Here is a 19,218-nt window from a genome sequence, read left to right on the forward strand (position 1 = left end):
AGATAACCCAGCAAGAACTAAGAACTCTAGGGGATCTACCTAATACATCGAAGCAAACACAGAGAGTCAGCCAGAATGGGGAAACAAAGAAACATGTCCCAAGTAAAACAACAGAAGAAACCTCCAGAAAGGGAACCAAATGAAACAGAGGTAACCAACGTATCAGAGACAGAGTTCAGAACACTGAGGATAGGAATGTTTAAGGAGTTTAGAGACGACATAAAGAAGGGTATAGAAATCATAATGAACAACCAGTTAGAACTAAAGAGCACAATTACTGAAATAAGGAACTCACATAAAGGAATTAACAGCAGGTTAGATGAAGCAGAGGATCGAATCAGCGACTTAGAAGACAAGTTAGCAGAGATCACCCAAACAGAACAACAGAAAGAAAACAGAATAAAAAACAATGAAGATGGTTTAAGAGACCTCTGGGATAACGTCAAGCGCAACAACATGCACATCATAGGAATACCAGAAGGTAAAGAAAGGAAGCAAGGGATTGAGAACACATTTGAAGTAGTAATGTCCGAAAACTTCCCTACCCTGATGAAGGAATCCAACATACAAGCCCAGGAAGTGCAGAGAGTGCCAACCAGGATAAACCCAAACAGGTCCACACCAAGACACATTATAGTTAAAATGGCAAAGGATAAAGACAAAGAGAGAATCCCAAAAGCAGCAAGAGAAAGACACAGGGTTACATAAAAAGGAAATACCATAAGAATATCAAATGACTTTTCTACAGAAACATTGAAGGCCAGGAGGGAGTGGCAGGAGATACTCAAAGTGATGGAAAACAAAGGCCTACAAACTAGATTGCTTTATCCAGCAAGGCTATCATTTAAAGTTGATGGAGAGATGAAGAGCTTCCCAGAAAAGAATAAGCTAAAGGAATTTATTACCACCAAGCCAGCACTGCAAGAAATACTAAAAGGACTTCTGTAAATAGAATAAAGATGAAAACAATCTAACTACAAATTTAAAAATGGCAATAACTGTGTACCTATCAATAATCACTTTAAATGTAAACAGATTAAATGCTCCAATCAAGAGACATAGGGTGGCTGAGTGGATAAGAAAGCAAGACCCTTGTATATGCTGTATACAAGAGACTCACTTCAGATCAAAAGACACACACAGGATGAAAGTGAAGGGTTGGAGTAAGATATTTCATGCAAATGGAAATAAGAAAAAAGCTGGAGTTGCAATCCTTATATCTGACAAAATAGACTTTGAAGTGAAGAACATATTTAAAGACAAAGATGAGCACTATATAATAATAAGGGGATCGATCTGACAAGAGGACATAACCCTAGTAAAAATCTATGCACCCAACATAGGAGCACCTAAATATATAAAACAGATATTGACTGACATAAAGACAGAGATCAACATTGACACTATCATAGTAGGGGACTTCAACACACCTCTGACAACAAGGGACAGGTCTTCCAAACAGAAAATCAATATGGAAACAACGGTCTTAAATGACACATTGGACCACTTGGATTTAATCGACATTTTCAGAGCATTTTACCCCAAAGCTTCAGAATACACGTTCTTCTCAAGCGCACATGGAACATTTTCCAAGATAGACCATATGTTAGGCCACAAAACAAGTCTTGATAAATTTAAGAAAGTTGAAATCATACCAATTGTCTTCTCTGACCACAGTGGTATGAAATTAGAAATGAACTACAGGAAAAAAAAACTGGAAGACACACCAGTTCATGGAGGCTGAATAACATGTTACTAAATAATGAATGGGTCAACCAGAAAATCAAGGAAGAAATCAAAAGATATCTCGAGACAAACGAAAATGAAAACACAACGATCCAAAATCTATGGGATGCAGCAAAACCAGTCCTAAGAGGGAAATTCATAGCATTGCAGGCCTACCTAAAGAAACAAGAAAAATCACTAATCAACAGTTTGTTTTCACACGTAAAGGATCTGGAAAAAGAACAGCAAAATAAGCCCAAAGGGAGTACAAGGAAGGAGATACTAAAGATCAGAGCGGAAATAAATGAAATAGAAACCAGAAAAACAATACAAAAGATCAATGAATCCAAGAGTTGGTTCTTAGAGAAGATAAACAAAATTGACAAACCTTTAGCCAGACTCATTAAAAAAAAGAGAGGACCCAAATTAATAAAATCAGAAATGAAAGAGGAGAAGTGACAACAGACACCACAGAAAAACAAAAAAAAATTAAGAAATTACTATGAGCAACTATATGCCAACAAATTTGACAATCTGGAAGAAATGGACAAATTTGACAATCTGGAAGAAATGGACAAATTTGAAAATCTGGAAGAAATGGACAATTTTCTAGAGGCGTACAACCTTCCAAGGCTAACTCAAGAAGAAACAGAAAACCTGAATAGACTGATTACCACCAGGGAAATTGAATCAGTAATCAACAATCTCCCAACAAAAAAAAGTCCTGGACCAGATGGCTTTACAGGTGAATTTTACAAAACGTTCAAAAAAGAATTATCACCAATTCTCTCCTTAAGCTCTTTCAAAAAATGCAGGAGGAGGGAAGGCTCCCAAACACTTTTTATGAAGCCACTATCACCCTGATACCAAAATCAGACAAAGACACCAAAAAAAAGAAAACTACATGCCAATATCTCTAAAGAACATAGATGCAAAAATCCTCAACAAAATATTAGCGAACAGAATTCAGCAATACATGAAAAAGATCATATACCATGATCAAGTGGGATTCATCCCTGGTATGCAAGGGTGGTTCAGCATCCTCAAATCAATTAATGTGATACACCACATTAGTAAAATGAAAAATAAAAATCACATGATCATATCAATAGATGCAGAAAAAGCATTTGATAAAATCCAGCAGCCATTTATGATAAAAACCCTTAAGAAAGTGGGAATAGAGTTATCATATCTCAACATAATAAAGGCCATATGTGATAAACCCACAGCTAACATCATACTCAATGGGGAAAAGTTAAAACCATTCCCCGTAAGATCAGGAACAAGGCAAGGTTGCCCAGTTTCTCCACTTCTATTCAACATAGTGCTGGAAGTTCTAGCCACAGCAATCAGACAAGAAAAATAAATAAAAGGCATCCAAATCGGTAAGGAGAAAGTAAAATTGTCATGATATGCAGATGACATGATACTATATATAGAGAACCCTAAAGACTGCACCAAGAAACTATTAGAAGTGATAGATGAATTTACTAAAGTAGCAGGATACAAAATTAATATTCAATAATCAATTGCATTTGACTATACCAATAATAAAACATCAGAAGGAGAAATTAAAAAAAAACACAAAAGCAATCCCATTTACAATTGCTTCAAAGACTATAAAATACCTGGGAATAAATTTATCCAAAGAAGTAAAAGATCTGTACTCAGAAAATTATAAGACACTGAAGAAAGAAATGAAAGAAGATACAAATAGATGGAAACACATACCATGTTCATGGATAGGAAGAATTAATATAGTTAAAATGTCCATACTGCCTAAGGCAATATACATATTCAACACAATTCCTATCAAACTACCAATGACGTTTTCCACAGAAATAGAACATATAATCCTAAAATTTATATGGTACCATAAAAGACCCCGGATAGTCTCAGCAATCTTGAGAAGTAAGAACAAAGTGGGAGGAATAACGATACCTGACTTCAAATTATACTACAAGTCTACAGTAATCAAAACAGCATGGTACTGGCATAAAAACAGACACATACATCAATGGAACACAATAGAGAGTCCAGAAATAAATCCATGCCTATATGGTCATTTAATCTACGACAATGGAAGCAAGAATGTACGGTGGGGTAAAGACAGTCTATTCAATAAATGGTGTTGGGAAACCTGGACAGACACATGCAAAAAAATGAAGCTGGACCACTTCCTTACACCACATACAAGAATAAATTCAAAACAGCTTAAAGATTTAAATGTAAGATCTGAAACCATAAAATTCCTAGAAGAAATATAGAAAGAAACTTTACAGACATTACCCAGAGTAAGATTTTTACTGATATATCCCCTCGGGCAAGGGAAGTAAGAGAAATAATTAACATATGGGATTACATCAAACTAAAAAGTTTTTTCACAGCAAAGGAAACCATCAATAAAACAAAAAGGGATCCTACTGAATGGGAGAAGATATTTGCCAATGATATATCTGATAAGGGGTTAATATCACAAATTTATAAAAAAAATCACTCAACTCAACTCCAATAAAACAAACAACCCAATTAAAAAATGAGCAGAGGACATGAAGAAACATTTTTCTAAAAAGGTCATACAGATGGCAAACAGACATGAAAAAATGCTCAACCTCACTAATCATCAGAGAAATGCAAATAAAAACCACAATGAGATACCACCTCACCCCAGTCAAAATGGCTATCATCTATAAATCAACAAACAAGTGCTGGCGTGGATGTGGAGAAAAGGGAACCCTTGTGCACTGTTGGTGGGATTGCAGATTGGTGCAGCCACTATGGAAAACCGTATGGAGGCATCTCAAAAATCTGAAAATGGAACTACCTTATGATCCAGCAATTCCACTCCTAGGAATCTATCTGGAGAAATCCAAAACTCTAATTCAAAAAACTTTATGCACTCCTATGTTTATTGCAGCACTATACACAATAGCCAGACATGGAAACAACCGAAATGCCCATCGGTAGATGACTGGATTAAGAAACTGTGGTACACTTATACAATGGAGTATTATGCAGCCATAAAGAAGAAAGAAATCTTATTGTTTGCAACAACATGGATGGACCTAGAGAACATTATGTTAAGTGAATTATGTCAGATAGAGAAAGACAAATACCATATGATCTCACTTATATGTGGAATCTAAAGAAAAGAATAAGTGAATGAACTAATCGGAAACAGTTTTGGAGACAAAGAGGAAAAACTGAGGGTTGCTAGAAGGGAAGGGATTCGGGATAAGGGGGAAGGTGAGGGGATTAGAAAACAGTCAGTAACCACAAGATTGCCATGGGGTTATGAAAATTAATTTGGGGAATGTAATCAATAATGTTGTAAAGATTTTGTAGGGTATCCGATGGACACTTGTCTCATTAGGGAGACCACCTCAGGGAAGATGTAGATGCCTGATCACTGCACTGTACACCTGAAGCTGAAGCTGAACAATAATGAGTATCAACTACAAGTTGATATATATATGTATATATATAAGAATTCCATGTCAACTGGCATATGCATACAGCCTGTACAGAGCTGGTTGAGGGGAAGCAGATTTTGCCACCCAAAGATATGCCTTTTGGAGGGATATTTATTATTTTAAGTGGGTTATATGTAAGAAACAAAAATCTCAAGAAGAGCTTTTTTACCTCCCTCTTATCTACCTAAAGAAATTCAGATAGTAAAACCTGTTCCAGGAAGGGAGCTATCACTTCAGCGTACTATGGCAGACAGGGAGGAACCTATCGAGGTCTGTTTGTTTGACTCCCTTCTGTGTCCCATTGTTTCTGGGTGGCCAGGAAGGAATTCGTTCACCAAATGTTTGCTTCTTCTCCTCTACATGTGAACTGCCTACCTTCCCTTTGAAGTTCAAATTACTACTCCTTCCTCTTTTGTGCAGAGTGGCATATAAACCTCAATTGCCTGATTCGTCCAGGTCCCATATTCTTACAGGACCTCTGTATGTGCATATGTAATGAAATATGATTTTCTCCTGTTAATCTGTCTCACGTCAATTTGATTCTTAGGTAAGCCAGAAGAACTAAAATAGAAAAGAGGAGGAAATTCCCCTCCCCCACATGGTCAACCACCATTTTTGAATAGCTGTTTCCCTTAAGTACTATACAGATGCTAAGCTGTTAGGCACAGTGAATATTTATGACCCCAACAGCTCCCGCACATTGAAAAGGTGCTCTAGGTGATTTGATTTATTTTCAAATGTTATGTAAAACTCATGTTAATTAAAAAGAAATCTAACTTGAAACTTTAAGATATGCACACTACTTATGTACATCAATATTTTCTAAAGATTCTAACAAAAATGCTAAAGGAAATGGACTTATAAGGATATTTCTTAAAAGGAAATAGACAATTTCATTTTTATTTTCTTTACTCAAAGAATAACTTGACCTGTGATTTCATGGTTCACAAGCTACTTCAATTAGTTGAATAGTTGGCTTTTACAAGTAAGAATCATTCTGCTTTATGGGACACCATTATTGCATATGCCCATTAAAAAAAGATCCCTCAAAGTCACTATCTATACCATGAAATTTGATTAATTAGCCATCTGAATGGCTAAGGGCACATTATTAAAGAATTTTAAAGATTTCAGTTGGAAGAATAGAAAAATTTAATTTTCAGTTTGCAGTCTATTTTAGTAGTTTCTACAATTCTATTTTCAGATTTTTTCTTTTTAAATACCATAAATGAGTATTGAATATATTGCTAAATCTGAGATATTTCATATGGAACCATAAAAGGTTATTTATAAAACAAATATTTTCTTTGAATTTTTCAGAGGCAAGCACAATGTTTATCAAAAGTATGGTTGAAAAGCCCCCTATCTGTATCATATGTATAGTTACTCTATACAGTGTAATCCATCAATCTATGATGTACCTTAAATTTCAGTTGAAGTCTCAGGCAGTAAGGACAATCCAAGCTGTCAGATACTTGAAAGACTTACCTAATAAAAGAGCCTCAAGCAAAAAGCACCCACTATATAAGAAACAATTGTATCTCTAATAAGATTTTAAGTTCATAAACCAATAAAAGAATCAGTAATTGGCAAGAAATTAGTAGAGTTAATTATACTACACTCCATTTAGCAGAATATAATCAGAAGCAACAGCTAGACAGTAAAATATTGTTGATAGATCATGTTCTTATTCACAGAAGAGGGTGCTACATAACAATGTCTAATTCCATCTGACTTTTAACTATTTATTGCAGTCATACCTCATGTCACATTAATAGTCAAATTTTGGGACATTAAAGTGCATATTGTAAAATTCTGTACCTGTCCTCAAAACTGCTATTCTGCAGATTGCAATAGCTTCTTAATCAAGGATTTAGATGTAGACTATAACACTTTGTATTCCACATCCTCACCACTTTCTTTCTCTGAGATTCGATCAGAGGTGCAAGACTTGAAAGCCAGTTTGAAATTTGGCAAAATTTCACTAATTTGGACTTGAGGAATTTAAAATTTGTAACCATTTGGAAAGCTCCTAGGTTGCAAAGTACCTTTATTTAATTAATCATTTCTTCCCACAGTGCGTATATTAATTCTGTAACTGTTCCCAAAGAGCACAAATTAACTCTGTAAAATATTGCAGAATGTTATTATTACAGAACACATGACTTTCATGAATTTCAGAGCACACATGAAATAAATAAATGTGATTTTCTTTTTATTCTGTTTGGGTTGTTTTGCTAATACTCTAGATATACATTTATGTATCTATAATTTCTAAAATTATACCCTTTGGGACAAACAAAAGGCGTTTGAAAATAACTGGGTAGAGCACAATTTATGGTTTTTAATTTGACACCAAAAGGGTCAGATTCAGGACTTTTACTGGATCAACAACATTAAGTTAATTAGCCACAGAATAACAAATAGCATACGAGTGGTCTCCTCACTCCTTTTTTGAAGATCCTTTAAGGCCTTCGCTAAGAAAACAAATTTGATTGTATTTGTTAGTCACAATTTCAGCTGTCCTGATAGAAATAAGTAAAAATGGACCCTTTAAAAATACCTTATAACTTAATTTTTAAACTTCAAACTGGTTTCCCACTGAACTGATTTGTTTTAGTGAGATTTTACTAAAAGTTGTCTAATTAGCATAAAATAAATTGCCTTATATTATGCTATTAAAAAAGAAAATTCAACCAAGTAAATTTGAAGGTCTATTTGGCTTTATTAAGTGATCTATGAATCAGGCAGTGTCCCATCTAGCAAGTAGAAGGGCTCTCTAAGGGGTTATACAAAAAAGGTTTTAATAGGAAAAAGGATCAGACAAGGGAGCAGTAACAAAAGAAAGGATTATTTTTAGTCTGGGACACGTTTCTTTAGTGCAAGAGCAGGGGAAGGGTTTTTTATCATGCAGATTGCCTCATCTTTCATTGGGGGGTGGAGTGGGCCCATCATGACAGATTATTGCAGCTTGACTAGAAAATGCCAGATTGGTTGATTGAGACTGTTTCTGGGAGAAGTTGAAACTGTCCTTAGAAGAGGTGTTAAATGTAGGTTTGGTATCATGGGCTTTTAGCATGAGAGATGCTATTTTGGATCTTTGTTTTTCTCTTTAACAATGTTAAGCCTTATATTTATAAAGTGATATTATAAAGAAGCAGTTCTCAATTTTTTTTGATCCATGATCTCGGAACTAGACTTAAACATCAATGGAACAGATAGTCATTTAAAAGATGATTTCTGAGGAATGCTTGTACCTTAATCCAATAAATAAACTAACTCTACTATTATTATACTAGGAAGAAATATGTATTTACTGTCATATTCTCACATTAGAATCCAGCACAAAACCAGCTAAAAAAACTTTATGGAACACATATTAAGAAACACAACTTAAGATTTTTTTATACATTTGTAAAAATCAATTAAAGGGAATAAAGAGGAATTAACAAGTGTTTCTCTAAATACCTGTGGTTGAGGATGTATCCAGATCTCCATAGTTGTTGCCTCTTTCATAGGTGTGTGAGATCTTACAACCTCCTTCACTGACTGTAGAAGGGGAAAAAATAGAAATATTTTAAGGGGTTTGTTCAAAATGAAAAACATAGTGCACTGAGCATATGCATCAAACACAGGTAAATAAAATAGAGCCTGGGTAAATATCTTTTTCTAGACATCATAGTTACTGAGAATTGACAATGTGATGGATACAGCTCTAAGTATTGGGAATAAAAAAGAAAAGAATTAAAAAATATTTTTCTCATTGAATTTACATTCCAGTTTTATGTTTAAGAGTTACAATAAACAGAGAGATGCAGTCAGGATGGCAGAGTAGATGAATGCTGTGCTTGCCTCCTCTCATGACCACATCAAAATTATAACTAAACTACAGAACAAGCATTATAGAGAATAACCTGAAGTCTAGCTAAACCAAAGCCCTACAACTAAGGACATACAGAAGAAGCCACCTGGAGACTGGTAGGAGGGGCAGAGATTCAGAACAGGCTGGTCCCACATGCATGTGTGACCATTATATATTGGGAAGGATATCTCGGCTACAGAGGTCCCCCCGAGAAGAGTGAGGGGTCTCAGCCCCACACCAAGCTCCCCAGCCTAGGGTTCCAGTGCCTGGGAGAGTAGTCCCCATAACTTCTGGCTGTGAAAATCAGTGGAGATTGTGGCTGAGCGAGACTAGGGTGGCTGCAATCACAGCCACTCCTCTCAAATGGCCCACACATGGACTTACTTGCTGATAGACTCGCTCATTCTGAGCCCCACCCCTGGGGCAGCAGCTTGAAGGTTCCAGAGACATATGGGGAAGAACTGAATTATCCAGCATCAGGGTGAGAACTAGAGGGACAACTTTCTCCAGGACAGAAGAGCTGGTAAAAGCCATTGTTTCTTTGTTGAGCCCTCCCCCTCCTGGTGTGCAGATGCAGGTGGCTGCCATATCTGAGTCTCTATTAACCTGGCTAACACAGTTCATTTCCCCTGATTCCCTGAGATCCTGCCCCACCCAACTCTCTAGCATACCCAAGCTGCTTCCAGTGGCTTTTCCATAAAAATGGTTTATCTTGGCTCATGCTACAGAGAAATTTCCTAAAATTTCTCAAAGATTCACAAAATCCAAAAAAGCAGCATATAGCTTCGGAATGTCCCATATCTCTGGCTGAGCAGCCCTAATTCCAGCACTAGTTGCAGACAGACTCCATTCATGACTTGGCCTCTTGAGGCACCTCCAAGCCCAGTGTGAGTGGCAGGCATCTGGGGATTCCTTTGAGGCTCATGCCAGGTGGCCCCGGGAAGGATACAGGCTGCGGCTGAATTTGGCCTGATGTGTGGCCCCTCATAGGGGTCACGGGGCTGGCACAACCAATGGCAAACTTGAAACCCAGCTGGAGTATTACCTGGACACCTCCAGGGATGATGTACACAAAGGGCAGAGTGGGAAGGCACCAGAGCCCTCCTAAAGCATATCTTGGCTGTAGGGTCAGTCACTGTACAACAGGTCCTCCACTGTAGTCACATCCAGTCCTCACAACAAATTAGTCCAAGGATCAATCCCTCCCATTGATGTGAAAACGGGAACCAAGGCTCAATTACAACAGGAGGGCACACACAACCCACAAAAAGGACACACCTGGAGTGAGCGGCTGCACCACTGAGCCCCACAGCACACCTACTACATAAGGCCACTGTACTAAGACTGGGAGGTATAGCAGCCCTATTTAGTACACAGAAGCAAACACATGGAAGCAGCCAAAATGGGGAGACAAAGAAACATGTCCTAAATAAAAGAACAGAACAAAGCTCCAGTAAAAGAAGTAAGTGAAATGGAGCTAAGCAATCTACCAGACGCAGAGTTCCAAATGCTGGTTATAAGAATGCTCAGTGATCTCAGGGAGAACTTTAACAAAGAAGTAGGAAACAAAAATGAAGATAGAAAACTTTGGAAAGAAGCAGTCAGAAATGAAGAATACAATAAATGAAATGAAGAATACATTACAGGGAATCACCAGTAGATTAGGTGAAGAGAGGATCAAATCAATGATTTAGAAGATAAGGTAGCAAAAAACACCCAATCCGAACAGCATAAAGAAAAAAGAATCCAGAAAAATTAGAATAGTTTAAGGGGCCTCTGGGACACCATCACGCATAACAACATTTGCATTATAGGGGTAACAGAAGGAGAAGAGAGAGAGCCAGGAATTGAAAACATATTTGAAGAAATAGTGACAGAAAACTTCCCTATCCTGACTCAGGAAATAAATATACAAGCCCAAGAAGTGCAGAGAGTCCCAAACAAAATGAACCCAAAGAGGCCGACACCAAGACACATCATAATTAAAAGGCCAAAGGTTAAAGACAAAGAAAGAATCTTAAAAGCAGCAAGACAAAAGCAATTAGTTACCTACAAGGGAGCTCCCATAAGACTATCAACTGATTTCTCAACAGAAACTTTGCAGGCCAGAAGGGATTGGCAGGAAAATTCAAAGTGATGAAAAGCAAGGCCCTACAACTAAGATTACTCTACCCAGCAAAGCTATCATTTAGAATTGAAGGACAGATAAAGTGCTTCCCAGACAAGTAAAAACTAAAGGAGTTCATCACCACCAAGCCAGTATTACAAGGATTCTTAGAGGAATTTCTTTAAGGGAAAAAAAAAAAGTATATATACATATATATATATATGTATACACACACACACACACATATATGTAATAAAATGGCAATAACTACATATCTATCAACAATTACTTTAAATGTAAATAAATTCAATGCTCCAATCAAAAGATAAGGTGGCTGAATGGATAAGAATAAAAGATCCTTACATATGTTGCCTACAAGAGACTCACTTCAGATTGAAACACTCATGCAGACTGAAAGTAAAGGGATGGAAAAAGATATTTCATGAAAATAGAAATGAAAAAAAAGCTGGGGTGGCAATACTTGCACCAGGCAAAATAGACTTTAGAACAAAGGCTATGACAAGAGGCAAAGATGGACCCAGAAATCCCACTTTTGTGTATTTATCCGAAGAATCCCAAAACAGTATTTGGAGGGGACGTGTGCATCCATATGTTCATTGCAGCATTGTTTACAATGGCCAAGATGTGGAGGTAGCCTGCGTGTCCATCAGTGGATGAATGGATAAAGAGGAGGTGGTACGTACGTACAATAGAATATCACTCAGCCAGGAAGGGAATGGGTTCTTGCCATCTGTGGTGATATGAGTGGACCTGGTGGGTATTGTGCAGAGTGGAGCATGTCAGACAGAGAAAGACAGATGAAATGTGATGCTGCTTATATATGGAATCTAAAGAAGAAAATAAACAAGCAAGTAGAACAGAAGCAAACTCACAGATGCCAAGAACATTTTGATGATTGCCAGGTGGGAGGAGGGTTGAGGGTGGGTGAAAAAGGAGAAGGCATTAAGAGGCACAAATTAGTTGTTACAAAGTAGTCATGGGGACATAAGGTACAGCATAAGGGATACAGTCAATAATATTGTAATAATTATGTATGGTGTCAGATGGGTACTAAACTAGTCAGGGGGATCACTTCTTAAATTATATAAATGAACCTATCATGTGTTATTGAACTTCACTCACTATTGTTAATGGAACCATTGTCATTGTGTGAACTTTTGTTAAAATCAAAGCTGAATATCCTGACTTGCCCTATCACACAGTATTCGGATGGCTTAGCTGTGGCAAAGTTTTATTAAGATTTTTTTGAGCTCAGAGCCAAGATTGAAATTTTACTGAATAAGACGAAACCCCGTTGACTGCTCTTATGGAATAACTTTTGAAATTAGTTTTTGCTGCAGACTTGATAATGTCTTAATAAATCAACTTAATAACACAAGGTAAAAACAGTGCTTATATGCAAACCTTATACTGCAGTAAAGTCATTTTGATCACAATTAAAATTGTTTGAATCACAAATAATGTCAAGCTACTTTATACACTCCAGCACTACAGAAGTTAATACAAGAAGCACAATCTCCATCCCTACATGAATTTGCAATGGTTTGCATCAAACATGCAGTTGAGCAACTTCTGCCTAACCATCAATTAGAAATGATGAATTTTCAATGTAATCTCATGCTAAATGGCAAATATAAAGAAAATAATATAACAGGATTCTTTATATGCCTTCCAAGACATAGATATGTTGAGCTAGAACTATATGCTTATACATGGATATCAGTATATGGCAGTACCTATCTGTGTAAAAAGACATTTTAAGAGGTCAGACACAAAAATCTGTTTATCTCATGAGTAAGTCTGTGTTCCATAAACAACTGTACCTATTATTACTAGAACAGATGATTTGCATACCATCTATTGAGATTTTGTGGAAATTTGTTTTCTCTTTTGTTATATTAATACCTATTCTGCCCCTTTACAGAAAAAGTTTGCTGACTCCAGATCTAGGGGAAAAGGAAAGACAGCCAATAACTATGATTAATGGACAATTGCATGAAATAAGTAAATTTGGGTAGACGTTAGTTGCAGAGTGTGAAGCGCATTTTTTTTTTTTTTTTTTTTTTTTTTTTTTTTTTTTGCAGATTGAACAATATGGTCCAAGGCAGAGAAACCCAAGATGTGGTCAGTAGGATTGGAAGTAGGATTGGAGTGCCAAGAAGATGTAGCTTAATGGTGGACAAATACATGAGAAGGTGAATTAAGTGCATACTCTTGATAGACTTGCAAACCTAGCTGGTGATTTTATAGTTTTACAATAAGCAAAGTAGAAACACTCAAATGTATGTGAGCAAAGTATTGTGTGCTACAGGAATTTCTAAGCAGGTCTTACATTTAACTTTATTTTTAAACAAAGTCTATTAGAGTTGCATTTCCAGACCACATATTAAGCATCTGATTTAAACATTTACTGTCAACTGTGAGCAGAATTATATCCATCTGGGTTGCTTTCTGTCAAATGTACAATGCCACTTTCAAATGTCCATTGAATGAAGTAGGGGGTGGTATTTTAGGTGGTTAAATGTTTAAAGTTATGTGGATGTATCTTGTCCATTTAAATTTGGCAACTAAATATCTCTATTGTATAATATGCTACAATATTGTAGGGATTCAGAATGAGTCGCCCCAAGATGTATCTCTTTGGTATGCAGATTATTTTGAGCTAAAGGCAACTAATACCCTGTGGGCTCAAGAGAAATTTCTGCTCCTCCTTAACTACCTAGAAAAATTTAAATGAGGGGTCTTGACCATAAAAAGGGATTTTCAAAGATAATGCTTTTGACCTATCTTCATGGCAGGGCAAACTACTAATTACTGAACCTCTTCTCTTCTTGTTGTGCTGCAATGACCCTCAGAAGAACCAAGGTGCCACATCCTTAGTTCCAAATGCCATATACACCTCATTGTCCCCTTCCGTCTCTGAACCGCTCATGTATGTGAGGTCTCTGGCTTTTACATGTACATCTGACAATTAAGTTCACGAACTTGTTGCAATGATGTTGCTAACCTTTTTTTTTATATAGCAGAAGGATTATTAATTATGAATTTGTACTAACTGGATATTTAACCAAGTTCCATATATGGAAGTGCTGAAAAAGCTGCATGAAAAAGTTAGACAAAAACAACCTGAGCTTTTTGCCAACAATTCATGGCTCTTGCATCACAACAATGCCCCAGCTCACACGGCACTGTCTACGAGGGACTTTTTTGCCAGTAAACAAATAACTGTATTGGAACACCTTCCTACTCACCTACTATGACCCCCAATGACTTCTTTCTTTACCTGAAGATAAAGGAAATATTGAAAGAAAGACAGTTTGATAACATTCAGGACATCAAGGGTAATAGGACAACAGCTCTAACGGCCATTCTAGAAAAAGAGTTCCAAAATTCCTTTGAAGGGTGGACTAGGCACTGGCATCAGTGCATAGCTTCCCTAGGGGAGTACTTCAAAGGTGACCATATTGATATTCAGCAATGAAGTATGTAGGACTTTTTTTAGGATGAGATCGCGAACTTAATTGTCACACCATGTATGTGGGGTTCCCATGTTTTTATATGTATTAAATTTGGTTATTTTCTCTTGTTAATCTGTCTCATGTAGATTTAATTATTGAACTAGACAAAAGAACCTAGGATGGTAGAGGAAAGTTTTTCCCTCCTCCACAATATTCAAATATTATAAATTTATTTAATTTTGTTTTGTACAAAAATAACAGCTTAAAGATTAAATAACTTTCCCATCCGTGAGAATGTTCTTCCCATTAGTCCTCCTCCTTCCACCAAAACCCACAATTATAAGACTAATAGCTAGGAAATTGTCTAATAAAATAGCTCTAATATATAGAACTGCTGAGGATTAACTATCATGCAAGTGAGAGAAATGACAATTCTAGGAAATATTAGTGCTCAAAATCATTTGTGCTTGATTTTTTAAAGAAAATGAAATATGGTTCACCAGTGACATCTGAGAAATAAAATGAAGATTTGCGTTTCTGTTTCCTTACATGCACCATGTGCTGTACCAAACTGCATCTTCCCTTTTATGGAATCAGATGTCAAGCTGTCAAGAAAAGAATAAAATACTTTATAATAATCACAGTCTTTACAGATTTAAGCCTCATTTTAATCCAGTTCGTATAAAGACAGTACTCAGTACTGAAGAGTGAGAAGTGCATCTCACCATAGATTTTAAAGTGTTTTGAGAAGTGTCACTGACATTATTGCTAAAAATAAAAAAATAAAAAATAAATACTTCCAAGAGAAGGATGGATAGATATTGGATCTTTTTCTTATTCCTGAGTCAGATATTATTAGTTCATAGTTTAGACACTGAAAGAGAATTTGATGATGTTTAAAAATGCATTGAATCCTTTATTTCACCAGCAATGCCGTTAACCTAATGAAATAGACATATGTGAAAGAAAAGATGTTCATTTATATCATTTTACTTTTCAGAATCCAGAAATTTCGTGGTTTTAAAAAATTGTCTATAGTCTGCTTGAATGATTTTATTTATGAATATGGGAAGAGGCTGGCTGATAAGAAGCACTGATTCAGAATAAATGCCGCAAACTGTATTAAATCTCCCCAAACTTTTTGTTTGAGGCAAAAAGTAAGGAAATTTTCAGCTAAATTTTCATTTACAGAAATGTGAATTATAACTCAAAATATATACAGGGTAACAGCTTTTGTGATAAATTGGAAAATATTTTCAGCTTACGAAGGATTTCGTCTTTCAGGAAAATAAAAAACAGTTACAGGTGACCTAAAAGAGTAAAATTCACTTCCCAAAATATAACTGCCTTGCAAAAAAAGGCTTATAAAGTAACATAATTTGATTGAACCTCCTAAATCCAGCAGGACCTTCTAATAGTTCTTCTCAAATATTTTCCTCACAGTGTCTCACAGAATCTGAGCTTTAGTGACTGGAGGTATTAACTGCATTCTTTAACCTGACTAATCCCAAAACTACTTGTGAGGTAAACCCAGACTGATTCTATGATAGTTTTAAGGAGAAATGTGGAATACATCCGTTATTTTCCCACTTGGAAATTTAATTGTCACTCAAACCTAATGGCAAGAAAATCATACTTAGAGAAAGACCATGATATTTCTGACTACAGTCTCAACATTAAATTAAAGATTCAAAATCTAGCAAAAAGAGAATCCAGAGGAGCTTTAGTGTGTTCAGCTATTACATTTCTTTCTCAAATGCAGCAGATTTTCCACCAGAAATGTAATCATGTGTTCATGGTCTCGGTAATTATACACACCCCAGGAATCTCGGGTGCTGCAGAAATGTGACATTCTAAATTGTCACAGTCATCACTTTATTTTAGCTACCAAAGACTACCAGTGAGTTTAACTGATAGATTATGGTTATTTTATTGCCATATAGTTGACATATTGACAGGTTAGGGAAAAGAAAATTCTTCTCAAACCAGCATATGAAACATTTTTGGAGAGTCCTATGTAATATCTACCGTAATGATATATGCCTAAAGACATATAAGTATGTGGGTGATGCTTCTAGTGATTACATTTATAAAAACTTTCCCTCAGTGTCATTTACTTCCTTATAAGAAATCAAGATCCTTACTATGGAAATAATATCCATCACAACTATGACAAAGTTTCCAAATATGAAGTGTAATTTGGAGCTTATTTTTGTCCACGATATATTTAGTTGAAGGATTTCATGTTAGAAGCCTTGGAAAAATATCAATTTTTAATTTATATAATAAATTACAGGGCACATTTTTAAACGGCAGTGAATACACTCCAGAGATTTCCTGAAATAGGAAAAGCTCTTAGTTAATTCATACTCCCCTTAATGTTTCTTGAGGTCCTCCTGCCATGCCTTTCTGTCTTACAGTTAGCAAAGGTGGTAGTCAAAGAGTAAAGGAAATCTCTAATGAGGAAAAGATAGGTATTTAAAAGAGATTAAAATCTACTCAGCAATATGGTGCAACAGTAGAAAAGGCGGGACCTTTGAAATCTGCATCTGGCTCTATATCTTACCAGGTATATGAACTCTGTCAATTTAAAGATGACTCTTAGTTTCATCATCTGTAAAATGAGTCTAATAATATGAGCCTCTTAGGATCATTGTATTACACTGAGATACTATAGTAAAGCGTCTGCTACTTTATAATTATCCTCTTCATTTGAACTATTATGGATATATTTTCCCTATTAAAAAACATGAATGGGGAGCTATCTAGAGCCATCCACCAAATGGTTCCCTCTAACCTCTCTAACTCTCTCTCCTTTCACCTCAACATTTTTGAAACTGGAAATTCCACTTACTTACAAAAGGCTGTTGTATATCTGAAAAAATAAAAATTACCGACTGCCATGATAAATAGCTCAATAATGTGATGGTTGAGAGTGGAGGGAACAGGAAAGGCAGATATTAATTATTCTTTACTTTTTCCAGTTCATATATAACATCTAATTGGGAGAAACCTCTTTTGCTTATAGGTAAATACAAGCACAAAGATAAATAAAAATAGACAAAGCCAAATTGACTATTGAAAGATTTAAAATAAATTGACTAATTTAAATGTTAAAGAATGAATTTAAATTTGCTTAAAAATCATTGAAAACATTTTTGGATGGAGGCAAGAATAGGGGTTGGATTGAATAAATTTAAACATGAGGTTTGATATTTGGTATTCATTTAAACTTTTCATGTATCCTTAAGATATTCTGTTTCCTAACAGTACTGCACAGATTACATGCATGAAGAAATATGACAAATTTAAACTTTCCTAATAAGTTATACAAAGTAAAGTATCCCTGTGTAAACTCACCAACTGAATTTATACCAAGTTTTTTAGAGATGAGGCCAGGCCAGAAAATACACAATTTAATAATGTTTCCTGTCCACAGGATAATTGAAAGACATTTGTCAGAAATAAAAGGACATGCAAACCTATGTTTATCAGCATTCTGGCACAGATAGCACATTGTGAATAGGGAACACCTTATGTCCTATGATTAATCCTTCTTTACAGTTTGCATGTTTTTTGATTTGTTTGCTTTTTTTTTTTTAACTTGCAAATTGGTGTCAAGAGAAATGGATTTCTAAAAGCAAAGCACAAATTTGATAGCAGTGGATAGAATGGTGTGGAAACAATTTAACATCATTTTAATAAAACTAAAACTTATTTAAAGACTATATGTTTTTTTTCCTAGGGTAACTGCCATCATCAAAGCCAAAGTAATGAGATCTTCAGGAAAACAGTGATGGGTTATTACACAGGCTTGTCCAATATTTTCCAGACTCGTCTGAGTCCTTTTGAAGTGGTTTGGCATCACAAGTATATGCTGATCCTCCTTTTGGATGTAGTTAGACCTAAGGGAAACGTGGTGAAAAGAGGGGAGTGATTTGAAAGAAATATATTCATTTATCCACAAGGATTCCAAGGGTTCTGCCAAAAGCAAACAGCTATTTTGAAATTGTCTTCAAGGGTAACAAATCACCAGGTGGAAAAATCAACAAGCTTGGAGAACTTAATTAGATCTTTTATCTTAATCATCAAGTCAGGTGTATAGGTGTGTGTTTAGGGAAGGGGGAATGTTATAGAAGGGGGGTGCGTTAAACACTTAGAAAGCTCAGAGGTTTAACAAAACCTGACATGAGATTTGCCAGATGGGTTCGTACTGGATTGTAAAACTTGAAACTAATCTTCGTTTAAGAGTTTTAATGGTTGTATCTTTCTTATAAAGCCTCTTGCTCTTCTGCTGGGTTGATTCTGAAAATTATAGATCAGGCTTTAAAGAACAGCTTTCATGAACAGAGTCTCCTTAAATCTCAGCTAAACTGAGCAAGAAGATTACATGTTATTATGATGTAGCACAGCAGGATTTTCCCCCAGCAAACATAATGATGTGCAAAAGGATAAAGCTATCACTCTGTGCAAAGAGGTCATCCATAGAAGAACAATGCTTTTCACACAGATTATCTGTGCATGCTGAAATGTTCATATTGCAAAAGCTTTTTCTTAATGTTTCTATGAAGA

At 35.8% G+C, this 19,218-nt stretch overlaps 1 protein-coding gene across 1 annotated transcript in view; it reads right to left on the reverse strand.

The window, feature by feature from the left end:
- LOC117026836 (protocadherin-11 X-linked-like) overlaps window positions 1–19,218 on the reverse strand; it is a 788,660-nt gene that overhangs the window by 432,027 nt on the left and 337,415 nt on the right. The window contains 1 exon segment of the mRNA XM_033113963.1: window positions 8,667–8,747. Coding sequence (XP_032969854.1) covers window positions 8,667–8,747 — 81 coding nt within the window.

This window comes from Rhinolophus ferrumequinum, chromosome X (assembly GCF_004115265.2).
Source record: "Rhinolophus ferrumequinum isolate MPI-CBG mRhiFer1 chromosome X, mRhiFer1_v1.p, whole genome shotgun sequence".
Taxonomy (NCBI): domain Eukaryota; kingdom Metazoa; phylum Chordata; class Mammalia; order Chiroptera; family Rhinolophidae; genus Rhinolophus; species Rhinolophus ferrumequinum.